The sequence below is a fragment of the Heloderma suspectum genome, chromosome 1, assembly GCF_057233095.1.
Source record: "Heloderma suspectum isolate Gila_16-S chromosome 1, 16-S_ref, whole genome shotgun sequence".
NCBI classification, from domain to species: Eukaryota; Metazoa; Chordata; class Lepidosauria; order Squamata; family Helodermatidae; genus Heloderma; species Heloderma suspectum.
Window position 1 is genome coordinate 185,816,901 of NC_139458.1, and position 13,465 is coordinate 185,830,365.

Sequence of the window (13,465 nt, forward strand, 5' to 3'; positions counted from 1 at the left end):
TTTTTTCATGCCACCCTTTACACTTGAAATAGCCTCCACATTACATTGACATAGCACAAGCCTATCTATGTTTACTCAGAGGTAAGGACCACTGAATTCAATGGTGTTTACTCCCAATAAAATATGCACAAGTTTGCAGCCTGTGACAAAGTACATACACTTACTTCAGAGCAATCCTACTGAACTTAATGGGGTTTACTTCTGTGTAGACATATATAGGATTGTGCTGACAATCACTCATCACAAACTAGGAGTAACAGGAGGACAACTAATCAGAAGATATGTCATTTACTTTCCACTATTCCCTTGTATTATTCATTACTATGACATTTGGTCTGCATGGGTAACGAAAAGCCTTAATGAATAGGGCTACTACTTCTAATACTTAGCATTTATATAGAGCTCCACATACATTACAATATGCCTGTATAGTTGGTCGGTATTATTATTTGTCTACTGCAAAAGGAGGGTGGGATAAGAGATACTGGGCGGGTTTCCATGTCATGCTAAGCTACCCTGCGAATAAGCCACCATGGGTTGATTGTTCGCTTGCTAACCCAACAGATGATCAGGCTTGCTGATGCTTGTTTCCCCCCTCATTCTCCCTCAGACCTCCCGCCAGCTCCTTTGCGGCACAACTCATTTCCTTGGTCCCTATATCAGCACTCTTTCTACAATTGGTCTGCTGGAGTTGATGGCTCCCAAGGGAACCCCCCTCCCCCACATCAGATCGCCAAATGGAATTAATTTTCTGAGCCCTTATGAACACGGTAACCTGTTCGCAAACTATTTTTCCCCGGCGAATTGCGCTCTTGCACAAGACTGCCTATCACTACTTAGCCCTTGTCAATTTCATTGTCCATTTCAGCACTTCCCTTGGTAGCGAACACCTTTTTTTAAAGGCTGCTTCACTTTACACTGAAGTAAGAACATCCACTGGCAAAGCACTCTCTCCAGCTGTTTTTGGCTCCCTGCCTTCACCCATGATGAACACACCCTTCTCTCAAGTAGCTCCCAGCTGCTTTCAGCTCCCCTCACACACATCAGATTGCAAAAAGAAACTTTCTGAGCCCTTATGAACATGGGAATGTGTTCACAAGCTTTAAAAAAAAATGGAGGGGGACTTGTGCTCTTGCACAAGAATACCTCCAATACTTAGCCAAGCATAACCCTCTTGTCAATGTCCTCCACTTCCCTTGCTAGTGAACACTTTTTTTGAAGACTGCTTCACGTTATGATGAAAGAACAACTGCTCGTAAAGTGCCTTCTCTCAGGCACTTTCGGCTCCCCCTACCTGCTTGTCGCTTCCCTCCATTGCTAGTTGTCACATATACATATGGGTTACAGAACAGTGAGTGGGATTGCTATACATACGCAAATGTCATGGCAAAGAAGTAAAGTGGGGTGGAAAACTGTGTAAATTTCAAGGCAGAGCAGTGAAATGGAGGCAACAATTGCACAAATCTCATAGCAGAGCAGTAACACAGATGGGAAAATTGTACAAATCTCATGGTAGAGAAGTAAAATGGAGTACAAAATTGCACAAAGTTCAAGGCGGAGCTGTAAAATGGAGGCAAAAATTTACACAAATTTCCTAGCAGCTGTCATTTGCTCCTGTGCACTTGCGCAGGACCCCCTCCCCCACCAAAAAAGTTGCAAACATGTTCGGGACACTCTCTGGCATCCTTTCTTTACTATTTTGAGGAACACAGGGTAGAGGGCACTGAGAAGGGCTGTGGGAGGATAGCAGGGGCAGTAGCAAGATTGCAAGGAGTGGCAGGGTTTTTGGCTGCTCTGGCCAAGTGGGTCTCTAATCATTCCTGGCAACCCATAATAAAATCACCCTGCCCGGTTCAGATGTCTCAACAAGCCTCCATAGGCATCAACAACCCTAAAACAAGCCATGGGTTCTCAGGGTGGCTTGTTTGTGAAAAATAAGCCACCCTGCAGAAACCGCACCAGAGTCACACAACACAACAACCCACCATGGCTGATCAGCTATGGACTTGCCTAATTAACTACTGGTTCAAATGAAATCTGAACCCAAGACTTCCCAGTTCATACCCTTTAGCTACTGTGCTACACCAGCTCTGCTAAATGAGTCTGAAGTTAGTTACTAAGGGCGCAATCCTATGCAGATAGGTGGCTGCCTCCGCACTTGGAGGTGACCGCCTATCCAATGCAGGGCAGGAGAAGCACAGAGGGGATCATTCCCTCTGCGCTTCTCCTGCCCTGCACTTTTGGCTAGACAGCCGATTGCGTCTGTCTAGCCATGGGAGGGCAGTGCAGGGGAGGAGGCTGCTGTACAACACACTGGATATGTCATACAGGCATTTCTGCCCTCCCCAGAACACCCCCTGGGAATGCCCCATTTTGGCTGCTCCACACTCCTCTTGCGAGTGTGGCGCATGGGGCTTTTCCGCACTTCCTGCGGATTCTGAGGTCGGTTCCTGGAAAACCAGATATCCTATGGCTGTCTAGCCGCTAACTAGCAGCCATAGTATTGCTCCTTAACTTGCTTAATTGCTGAAATGTTGAAAACAGAGCTCGCTAGGTAAACTTAAAAAGGGACTGAAGTTTATATACCTCTAACCCTGATATAAGCTTTGGCCTACTCTGTATCCTGTATCTCCATGACCGGGGGACTGTCCCCTTTGAGATTCACAATCATTCTTTCCAACCAAAACCACTGTTTTTGTGCAATGCTCTTTAATGTGTGATGACCCCAGATGACAATTACAAATAAGGACCTGGGTATGTGCACTCTAAATTAAGCTTTGGGCAACCCCAAATCAGTGTCCCCCCAACATAAAATTGTGTCCAATCTTACACTTCATTTGGATGCAAAATACTATCAAACATGGTATCCCCAAGCCAATCACAGCCAATAGGTTGGATACAGTATACTTGGAACAGACTGGTTGGAATCAATGGGATGCGTTAGCCATGACTAATGTAAGTCCCATTGATTTCAAGGGGTCTAAACTAAGTATGACTAAGTCTGGATCCAGCCCACTGTACACAGAAATAAATAGGCCAAATTTTATTTCAGGGTGCAGGAACAAATAAACATCAGCTCCTTATCAAATGCACTGAACTCTGTTTCAAACGTTCTTGTGAATAAGGAACTGCAAAATGCAAACTAGTACCCAACTTCAGGCCTCATCTCTGCTAACAATGTAGATTCTGAAACTCTCTTGACTGACAAATCTTTTGTTCTACTCAATAGTAAAAGAAAAGATATAAATACATTAAGGGTGCAATCCTACGGCTGCTAGTCAGTGGCTAGATGGCCATAGGAAAGGTTGGTTCCCGGGAACCGACCTCCACCCACTCCCGTGCTGCCTGGAAAGGCTTTACACTTAGAAGAAGAGTGCAGAGCAGCAAAAACAGGGCATTCCTGGGGGTGTGTCAGGGCAAGGAAGTGGGAAATGCATCCTACGTATCATCCGGCTGCAGCTTCCTGCACTCCGAGGTCCCACAGCTAGATAGCCGAAATCGGCTGTCTAGCCGTAAATGCAGGGCAGCTGAAGCGCAGAGGGGACGATCCCCTCAGTGCTTCTCCTGCCCTGCATTGGACAGGCGTTCGCCTTCGCATTCAGAGGTGGCCGCCTATCCCAATAGGATTGTGCCCTAAGATGTTTGAGAAAGCATCCACAGACACTGAATTGCACACATTTCTCTTACTGCAATAGTGTTGGTCCAATTATTCACAAGTGCTTGAGACTGCAAGTGCATATCTTTCCGTTCCTTCCTTTCAGCACGAATTCGTGCTGCTTCTCTAGCTGGGGCAGTGAGGCTGTCTTGAATCCTTTGCCATTCTGCTTTGGGCAGTATAGTTATTTGGCGAAGATCTACACCCACTGGAAGAAATATTCCCTCCATAATTTCATCTTCGTTATTTGCTACAAAAGAAAAAAACGGTATTTAATTCTATTTAAAACTGTTTCACCTCCTGGCCAAGTCAAAACCATTACTTTTACCACCCAGCTGTGATGTCAATCCTGCCCAAGTTATATAAGTGCCGAGTCTGACAGCACAATCCTGTACACGCTTACTCAGAAGTAAGGCCATCTGATTTCAATGGGGGTTACTTACATATAAATATGCACAGGATTCCAGCCTTAGGGCGCAATCCTATGCACATTTAGACAGAAAAAAGGCCTACAATGCCTTTTGGAGTTGTAGGCCTTTTTAATGTCTAAAAATGCATAGGATTGTGTCTTACTCTATACATGAAAATAACCACCAGGTCAAGGGTATTTCCTGAAAGTTAATGGTTATGTGAAGGAAGCAAAGAACTGAAAAAAGAAATGGCACCAAGCCCCTACCTAGGAAGGCGTGTTGTTCCAGACCCTAAAAGAAGTAAGCTAAGTTCAAGAGTCCTAGCCCCTTTCCCCCCGTATATGTTCCTTAAAAGACTCAGTAAAAAATACACTATATAAATGAAAAGGGTGAAGTAGTGAAACAGGGGTAGTGGTGGTAATATACCACAAATAGAACAGTCAGTTCTTCTGAACACAGGGCAGGGCCCAGCAGAAGCGGCAACATCCAGATGATATGGAAGCAAGGCTGTCTCTCACACTACAACGTTTAGATTAGTACAGCACAGCTACAAAGATTGCATTATCATAATTAATCCCACTTAGTCTGTTATTGGTGTGTTTTTAATTGTGTGTTAGTGTACTTCTTTTTAGTACTGTTTTAATCAATTTTTATTTATCAATGATTGTAAGCTGCTTTGAGTGCCATTTGCTTGGTAAAAAGTGAGGTACAAATCAAATTAAATCAATAAATCACTGCTGTTGTGAATGGTCGCTATGTTTACCTTATGTACAACAGAACTTTGCATGGAAATTTCACAGGCTATACCTCTTGCAATTCATGGCCACTTAGCCCTACTTTTTTACTTTACATGGGTGTGTGTGTTCTCTAGATCCATAAAACAGAGAATGATGCTTCATGCATGTGACAAAGCGGGCTTTAGTAGTCTATGACGTGTCGAGAATGCCTTTTACACGGGAGGCTCTTGCTTGCTTTCCCAAAGGTGGTACCCACTTGTGATGGGGAAGAAGTCAATTGCGAAGGATACAGAAGCAGGAGTTTCAGTGATGTCCTCTTTGCCACCTCCCTCTCTGCTCCCCATCCCACAGGGAAGAAAGCATTGTGGGAAAGGAACCTTTAGGACACAATCCTAGTCAGGTTTAAACAGAAAAAGGTCTTGCAACTCCCGGCATGCCCCAACCAACCAGGATTGCTGGGAGTTGTAGAACTTCCCCCCTAAACATGCCTAGGATTGCGTAACCCTAGGCATGTTCCGGGGGGGGGGGAGTCCTACAACTCCCAGCATACCCTTTTCTGTCTAAACGTGCGTAGGATGGCGTCCTGTTTTGCACTCCGATGCGCACGTGGCTGATTTACCTCCGGCCAGCAACGCCCCCTCCCCGTCCTTTGCCCTTCCCCACCCTCCGCGGGCCCGGTGGCGCACTCACGCGTGGACTCTCGAGTCTGCCCTTTGCGCCTTCCAAATCGCACCACGGGACGGACCTTCGTCTCCATGGCAGGAGGCGAGAGAAAAGCAGCCTCGAGGCGACCTGCGCTCTCCGCACGCGGCGGCTCGGTGCGAGGCGCGGCAGCGTTCGGTGGTTGCTGGGCAACCGGGAAACGGCTGGAGGAGGAAGTCACGCGACGCTCCACGGCTGGGACGGCGCGAGAGCAGTATGGGAACTCACGTGACCCGGCTTGGAAAAGGCGTTGCAGGTCAGTTCGGCCGACCGCGCGAGTGGGGTCCTCCTTTTCTCTCCACCTCCCACAAATTCTGAGCCAGCACCACCACGTCACCCCTCCCTCACTCACGCGCTCCGTCCCTCGCGCCAGGGCCCGCGCGCGGTCGCCACCCAAACCGCCGCTGAGCGGCCCGCAACGCTTCAGAGCCGGGGCGGGGGCTCGGCGGACGGACAACCCGCGAGTGCGGGAGCATTTGCCCAGTTCTCGGGGTTCGCCCACGCAATAGATAACGAGCCCTCTGGCCCGAGATACTTTGCTGCCCGAGGCGGAGGCGCCGCAAATGGTGCGCCCCCTTCCCAGGTCAAGGTGCACTGTACCCGCGGCCAGAGACCTTACTTGACCACTTGAGGCAGAAAATGCCACAAGAGTCGCCCCCCTCCTTGGAAGTAAAAATGTAATCATAACAGACACAGCAGCTAGCAATTTTCTGCCCTTCTCCACATACTCGAAATCTACTGCCTGGGGCAGGCGCCACGCTCTGCCTAATGGTAGGGCCGGCTCTGCCTCTGGTTTAGCCCTGGCTCTTACTACTTGTGTGGACTATTGTATTACCCCGTAACGAGTTCCCACTGTGCATGGGGGGAGTGTTATTCTTATAACTGCTGTGGTTACTCCCCGTTGGTGATATCCCCATGGCCTTCCACTGTAGTGCTGTGTCCTTAAGGCCAGGAATAGGGAACATTTGTCTCTCCATATGTTGTTGGGTGGTCTACAACTCCCATCATCCCTTGCCATTGGTTAGGGCTGATGGGAGTTGTAGTTCAACTTCTAGAAGGCTACTCATTCTCTGTCCCTGCTTAAGACACATGGCAAATGCAAAAGCTGTGATAGGAAGGCATACCATATTTATTTGTTCACATCGTATGTTTATGAATTGCCTCTCCACTTTAAAAAAAATCCCCAAGGTAATTATTACAAAACCCCTAAGAATGTGTATACCAGTGGGGTTGAAAATCTTTGTTACCAGTAGCTGCCTTTGCTAAGAATATGTTTAATTGATGGCTTACATATGTTTAATTGATGGCTTTAAATATATATTAAATATATCAAATATATGAATCTGATAGGCTCCTCTGCCTTCACTGTCCTCCCCTCAGGGCTCCATGGCTCTTAAAGAGACCTGTGGCAGCAGTGATAGGAAACAGGGACCACCTTGGCTGGGAAATGCCAGGTGGGTACTTGATGCTGGGCAGCTAACCACATTACTTCTGTCTTTTCTCTCCATAGAACAAGACTAGTTATGAGCATTTGCCCTACTGTCTACTACTTAGGAAGGGAAGAGCTGCCAGCTGAATGAGGAACCCTACTTGCCATAAATCTGTCACAACTCTCCATAGTGAAACATTTATCCTGACATGTAAGTGATATTTGCTACAGAGATTGTGGGGAGCTTAAGAGAGTAAGGCTGTCCGTGCCATGCAGTTTACATGGAATGGAAACGGGAAGTAAAGTCCTATCCTATGTATTGCCTGTGTATGAAGAATACAAAAGCAAGTCAAAGAGTTACTGTTGACAGTTTTACTTTAAATGTTTGTCTGAATGCAGTATTTCATTTTGCCCTGGGTTTAGTTCATATGCAGTCTCTAAAGTAACCACATTCCACAATTGCTTCGTAACTGATCTACTCTAATGAACAGCCAGATCCTACACATCATGTTTGCTCGAGAATACCTGGAATAGTATGCATAGGATTAAAGATAGACACTTTCAAAGCAAACTGAAGCATTAATTACCAAAGTTCTGTTCCTGTTCTCATAGTAAATCAATATCAGGCACAATACTCCTTTGTTGAGGGAACTGCACTGGCTGCCTATTCATTACCAGCCCAGGTTTAAGGTTTTGGTACTAGTATACAGAGCCCTAAACAACTTGAGGCCAGGATACCTGAGGGAGTGCCTTCTCCCTTACCAACCTGCCCAATCACTGCAGTGATCAGAGGGGCATGCTCCTGGTGGTTCCACATGGACCTATGGCCTGACTGGAGTCCACCTGGAGAAGAGCCTTCAGTGCAGTGGCTCCCTTCCTATGGAACTCCCTGCCTCTGGAGGTCAGGCAGGTGCCAACACTGGGTTGTTTTGGCGGCCTCCTGAAAACAGCTCTTTTCCAGGAAGCCTTCCTTGGTTAACTAGCCTTGGTTTTACTGGCACTCTATTTTTAAAGAATTTTAATATCATGTTTCATTCTTTTTATCTTTTGTTCGTTTCATATCTTGTCTACCACTCCAGAATCTGTTTAGATGTGGAGCGGTATAGAAATGTTGTAATAAAATAAATACTATTTATGTATTTCTATTTATTTGCTGCTTTTCAGCCAAGATTGGCTTATTAAAATCCATAAAAGCCCCAACAGTTTATGTTATAGTCTAGATTCTAGACACTTCCTTCCCTCTACAGGGAGGAAGCAAAAGGAGCTGCAGATGGTTTCAGGGACTCCTATGGGAAAGATGCCTACAAAAGCAGCCCGTCTGATGATCTGCAGAGTTTACTGGCCCTTGGCAGTTGGGGATATGTTCCAGGTTCTTCAATATATGATTAGAGTAATTCTGTCATCGCATCATGTTTTTTCTAATCGTGAAAGAAACTGGGCTCACACTCCTAATGTTGGACTAAGACTAGGGAGACCTGAGTTCAGATCCTCACTTATCTATGAACCTCACTGGGTGGTTTTAGGCTAGTAATTATCTCTAAGCCTACTGTACCTCACAGGGTTGTTGTGAGTATGAAATTGGGGCAGGGGGGAGAACCGTGTATATCACCCTGACCTCCTTGGAGAAAGGACAGGATAATGTCAGTCTTCTCTTTATGTGCAGCTATTATAAAGTGACCTATATTCATGTTGGAGTTGTGAGAGAACTGCAATACTTTCACCGTTTTTTATTTGAGACCCTCCAATGAATTCAGTTTTCAAATATCCCAGCATCAACCAGTGAGTATAATTGTGTTGTTTTATTGTTAGTTTCTTTTCCTTTGTAAAAAAAAATATGCATTGTTATTATATTGGAAAGATTTCACAAGGCACTTCTTTACATCTTGAAAATATAACCAAATGTCTTATATCTTTGTTTTGACTTTGACTTCGTATATATCTCTGTTTTGCTTCACACACAACACTACTCGGTTTAACATGAATATGCATTCATGAATATTATCTTGTAATAAGAGAGATAAAGAAACACAGTCATTTCACCAGATGTGCATTTGTGAAATGCAAACTGAGGAGCCTTCATTGGCCTCAACTTGTTGCATCATATTTGTAAAGTGTACACATGGTATAATAACATGTGTGTGTGAAATACGTGTGTGGATTCCCTGCAGGTACACACTGGCCTGATTCAGATATAATAACAAACTATGCTTTGTTGTTACGAGCATGAGCTGCAGTGAGCATTATGCTCCCTTCTTCATGTGCAAGGAGAGGAGATTAAAAACTTTCAATGCAGTTTGCCATTTTGTCTGAACCTAGCAAATCATAGTTTGTACAAACTATACACCTGGATTTGAAGTCTGGATTACACCTGGATTACACCTCGATTTGAAGTCTATAAGGTATGATAAATACTTGCACATTCCAAACAGATCACATAAAATTTTCTCTTATTTATATCCCACCTTTCCTCAAAGGACCTCAGTGCAACATACATGGTTCCTTCCCCTCCATGTCATTCTTGCAACAACCCTGTGAAATAGGTTAGGCTGAGAGAGAGTGACTAGTCACCCAGTCAGCATCATGGCCAAGTGAGGATTTGAACCTAGGTCTTCCCGGCCCTAGTCCACCACTCTTAATCACTACACAACATGGTGGGATATTGCAGATACCAGTACCCTGTGAATTCCCTATACTTTCAAAAACATTAAGTACTGTCATATGCAACTTCATTTGTAAATAAGATAAAATATTATTTTTCTGGCAGAATTGTCAGAAGACCATGGCCAAAATGTAATATAATTGTTTATATATAGTTTGGTCAAATTGTCATTATGACACCATCAAACTATAATATCAGTTTTATATAGTCATAGAACAATTAAGCAAACGGTTCTCTCTCATTTACAGGGTTACATTTATCCAACTACAATGAAGGTTCTGCTGGTTTTTGATTTTGACCATACAATTGTAGATGAAAACAGTGATACCTGGATTGTGAAATGTGCACCTGGTTCAATGCTTCCTGATGAAATAAAAAACTCCTATCAAAAAGGACACTGGACAGAATATATGGGTAGAGTCTTCAGATACCTGGGGGACAAAGGAGTAAGAGAAGAGGAGATGAAAAGGACTATGACAGCTATCCCTTTCACTGCAGGAATGAAAGATCTCCTAGATTTTATTGGCAAACACAAAGGTTTTTTTGACTGCATAATTATATCAGATTCCAATGCAATATTTATTGATTGGATTTTAAAAGCTGCTAATGTCTGTCAACTGTTTGATAAAGTGTTTACAAATCCTGCAAGTTTTGATGGCTGTGGCTATCTTACTGTACAGAATTGTCATGCTCATGATTGCACAAAGTGCCCCATAAACCTCTGCAAGAGGAAAGTCTTAGAAGAAATCTTAGAAAACCATTTAAAGGCAAGGGTGAAATACTCAAAAACTATTTATATAGGTGATGGTGGGAATGATCTGTGCCCAGTAATGTGTTTAAAAAAGAGTGATGTTGTTATGCCAAGACATGGGTATATATTGGAGAAAATGATTTCTAAGTTGTCTCAGAATCTTGTTCCAGTGGAGGCATCAGTTGTCATCTGGTCATCTGGTATTGAGATACTGGACTATCTAGAATTACTTATAAAAGGATAGTTCTAATAATACTGGTGAATAATAACTTGGTGCTATTGTGATCTTCTCATGGTAGGACCATTTCTTTATGAATGTTCAAAAAATAATGTTTTGTTTACACTACTTTAATTCATTGTCTTCCCTTGTGCAAAGTCAGTGGGTGAAGGGGATGGAATAGAAGGCAGGTATGCCTGAGAAAGGGGAGGAATCCATAATAGAGTGAAGCAGATGCCAAAGTCATTGTTAAATATAGTTGCCATGTAACATCTGTGTTGCATTAGATAAAGTATCAATAGGGTCTGTTTTATGATACACAAAAGTAGTTTTCCTCTATTAACAGGACAAGGAAATAAGGGTAGCTGGCTCCCAGAACAATAACAGAACATGCTTTTCTAGCGGTGAAAATGTTGCCCCAAGTCCTTCTACAAAGAGGTGAAAGCTACTGATGGGTAGTAGAAATGTGGCAAGAGCTAAAGCCAAGGTTGCACCATGGTATCCCAATACCATGGGATATCCAGCAGCTGTGGTTTTCTATCCATATGAGATGGTATGATTTTGCCAAGTCACCCTATGGGTTAAGGAATTGCTCACATGGGGTGTTGGTTTTAACTGTTCTCAGTGTCCCTCCAGTAAGAACCCCTTGCACCTTCATACCTCAGCTGTTACTTGCAAGAGACCTAAAGCTCCCCACTGTATTTGAGTATAGCGCTGTTGCATTATTTATTGAGGGAAGCTGCTTCCATGTGTCACAAAGTCAGTCTAGAAATTGGGGCTAATTTTGTGGCACGAGATTTCTTGTGCATCTCAGCACAGCATGGCAGCTACCCTTCCTTCTCCTATTTAACAAAAACACTTTTATGCATTAATCAGCATTGTTCAGTATCAATCTCGCATTGTTCACAGAGAGAAAGGTGATGTAGCACACAGCATCAAATGTAGGTGGTTCTTGTTTCATACTCTTAACTTCACTTGCCCATGCAGTGCAAATCTACTGTTAGGAATTTAAAAGGGAAGAGGCAATGAGAGAGATGTACTCCTTGTCACGAGTAGTAGAGCACTTTACATTTTTGCAGCATGATCCTATGCATGTTTACTTGGAAGTAATTCCTGCTTAAGTTAAGTGGGACTTAATCCCATGTAAGAGTGCATAGGATTGCAGCCATAAAACTAAAATTAGGATTTTGCTGAAATGATTGATTGTCCTGCATATAATAAAGTTGGAAAGAGGAATGTCAGTGCCACCAATCCGATTCTGATGGCTCTTGCTGCGATCTTCTGTGTAGTGAGGCACCACATTTGTGATTTTTTGCTAATAGCTGTGAGGGTATCACCGAGGAGTATGGTATCCATCTTCCTAAAACTTAGGAGAAAATGGTATATATTGATAAACAGTATTGTGTTGATCTTTTACCCCATTGTGAAGGTGATTGTGTTAAAATGTCCATAATATGTGGAAATACATATTTAAGTAAAGTGGCTTTTTTCAATTTTTGAAACATGTATGTTTTGAAAGTGTGAATAAGGAAGAGTAAGGAGCAAAAACTAGATAGTTGCTAGCTGACTTCCAGATCCCAGTAATTTCGTGGCAATCTTCCCCTTGAAGAGTTTATTTAGCTTAGCTATCTGCTAAAATTTAAATACTGAGGCTAAAGGGCTTGGTATAGTGAACAATGGATTTGCTTGGAGATCCACCTTTCACTCAGTTGTTACTTTGAATACCATGTGCCTACTGCAACTTTTGGAGTCTGTATATTGTTTAAAATAACAAAGATATAAATTTAATTTATCTTGTTTGTAGTTTTGTATTTAAGGATCCATGCTTATATAGATAATATGTAATTAAATATTTTATTAAGTAACCACAGTTTAATTTGAATTCTTTGGCTTTATTGTAAACTACAGCTGCAGTATAAATCAACAGAAATAAGATAAGTTGTATAAATAGATCTGATGTACAGAGATATGGTTCTAATGATGCTCTTTGAGATTTTTGCATTCACTAGTTTTGAAAGAACCATGCGCAATAAGAATTCCTCAGTCATTTGCTCACTCTAGTGAGATTGCCCCTTTGATAATGCTTGTGAATATCAGAGAAGAATGAATGCTGTTGTTTAAGGTATTTTTGTTTTACCTCAACAATTGACCCAGGACAGGTAACAATCATTGGTTTGTATCCAATGTTAGTTTAACTTATCTCATTAATTTCAGTGGGTCTATTCTAAGTAGGACTAACATTGGATACATCCCATCATTAACATCTTAAAACAATAAAACAAATTCTGGAATCAGGTTAAATAAAAACAATTTAAATTTAGCCCGATTTTTCTAAGAACCATAAAAAGATGGACTTAACAGGCCTCTCAAGCAAGATTATGGAGCCACTGCAGAAAAGGCCCTGCTCTGAGTCATTCCTAGTATAAATTTATGAAAATTGGTTTGACCTTAGTAGTCAATCCCTTTCCCAAAATTAAGTTCTGCTATCAGCATATCTCTAGCCAGTTCCCAGCATTCCCCCTTTTTTTGCTATGCTGTTTCCAACGTTCAGTGCCACTTAAGAAAGATCACTATGTAGTGCTGTGTGGATTAAGATTGGGCCTAGATACAGAGGGAGAGCCTTGATTCTCATGTTTTATGGGGCAAAGAAACTTTGATATGGGGGGTGGCACCAATGCTAGACTTGGAAAAGCTGGCCTGTTCTGCCCTTTGCTTTGCCTGTGATGATGGTGTCAATAATTGGTAGGAATTCTCCATTCCTCTCCTCTCCCCTCTCCACCCATGAAACTTGACATGCTTTTACCTAGTTGGTGATTTATTTATTTAGTTTATACCCTGCCCTTCAGTGCTACTACTTGTAGAGTGCCTCACAAATATTAAAACAAATTCACAACAAGTTAGAACA

General features: G+C 42.9%; 2 protein-coding genes across 4 annotated transcripts in view; one reads left to right on the top strand and one right to left on the bottom strand.

Moving 5' to 3' along the window:
* The window catches only part of CFAP210 (cilia and flagella associated protein 210), a 32,447-nt gene that overhangs the window by 16,115 nt on the left and 2,867 nt on the right, over positions 1 to 13,465 (bottom strand). The window contains exons 2-3 of one of the 2 annotated variants that reach the window (XM_084812412.1): positions 9,921 to 10,023; positions 3,688 to 3,905 (exon numbers count right to left, since the gene is read on the bottom strand). In XM_084812412.1, coding sequence (XP_084668538.1) covers positions 3,688 to 3,885 — 198 coding nt within the window. In that variant the 5' untranslated portion in view covers positions 3,886 to 3,905; positions 9,921 to 10,023. Of the gene's footprint in view, positions 1 to 3,687; positions 3,906 to 5,492; positions 5,704 to 9,920; positions 10,024 to 13,465 lie in introns of those variants that run through there. The other variant, XM_084812409.1, reaches the window with a different exon arrangement.
* PHOSPHO2 (phosphatase, orphan 2) lies at positions 5,712 to 12,423 on the top strand. 2 transcript variants are annotated; one of them, XM_084812443.1, is made up of 5 exons: positions 5,740 to 5,760; positions 7,015 to 7,144; positions 8,597 to 8,712; positions 9,102 to 9,332; positions 9,841 to 12,423. In XM_084812443.1, the coding sequence occupies exon 5, from the start codon at positions 9,862 to 9,864 to the stop codon at positions 10,585 to 10,587; it is 726 nt and encodes a 241-aa protein (XP_084668569.1). In that variant the 5' UTR covers positions 5,740 to 5,760; positions 7,015 to 7,144; positions 8,597 to 8,712; positions 9,102 to 9,332; positions 9,841 to 9,861; the 3' UTR covers positions 10,588 to 12,423. The 2 variants fall into 2 exon arrangements, with proteins under 2 accessions (XP_084668565.1, XP_084668569.1); XM_084812439.1 differs by lacking the exon at positions 9,102 to 9,332 and having other exon boundaries at positions 5,712 to 5,760.

Bases quoted from the DNA above. Each gene is read 5' to 3' on its own strand.
- PHOSPHO2 (XM_084812439.1), top strand. From the start codon at position 9,862: ATGAAGGTTCTGCTGGTTTTTGATTTTGACCATACAATTGTAGATGAA.